Source organism: Penaeus monodon, chromosome 29 (genome assembly GCF_015228065.2).
Source record: "Penaeus monodon isolate SGIC_2016 chromosome 29, NSTDA_Pmon_1, whole genome shotgun sequence".
NCBI classification, from domain to species: Eukaryota; Metazoa; Arthropoda; class Malacostraca; order Decapoda; family Penaeidae; genus Penaeus; species Penaeus monodon.
The window spans coordinates 15,115,250-15,115,683 of NC_051414.1; the positions used below are offsets into that span (position 1 = coordinate 15,115,250).

The 434-nt window shown below is 49.8% G+C and overlaps 1 protein-coding gene across 1 annotated transcript in view; it reads left to right on the top strand.

The window, feature by feature from the left end:
• Positions 1-84: 84 nt before the first annotated feature.
• Positions 85-434, top strand: part of LOC119591993 (venom carboxylesterase-6-like) — a gene marked incomplete at its 5' end in the record, with an annotated part of 10,667 nt that continues 10,317 nt past the window's right edge. The window contains 1 exon segment of the mRNA XM_037940757.1: positions 85-281. Coding sequence (XP_037796685.1) covers positions 85-281 — 197 coding nt within the window.

The window sequence follows — 434 nt, forward strand, 5'->3', positions numbered from 1 at the left end:
TGAATATCGCTTCAAGGCTTTTATCAGGAAAATTAGACTTTTCTTTTAGTTTATGCACTAAAGCCTTTGCCATTCCTTCTGCAGTGAACGACAAATTGTGGCTATGCGTGGCAGCGGCGCTCCTGAGCTTAGTGTGGGCAGCGCCCAGGGTAGAACGGCCATTGGTGGAGGTGGCGCAGGGGAAGGTTCTCGGGGAGACACGGCAGGACCATGGGATGTCTTATCTGGCCTTCGAGGGCATTCCTTTCGCCAAACCTCCCACACACACTCTGCGGTTCAAGGTGGAGTGAACAGAATGCATATAGTGCTGCCTAAGGCGCAAACATCAGGACACGTCATAGAATGTACTCTGTTAGGAAGAAATGTAAATATATGCAGTAGATGTTACTTCCCGTCACTGCTTTCACGCTCTCCTTTCCCTCTCCGCAATACTC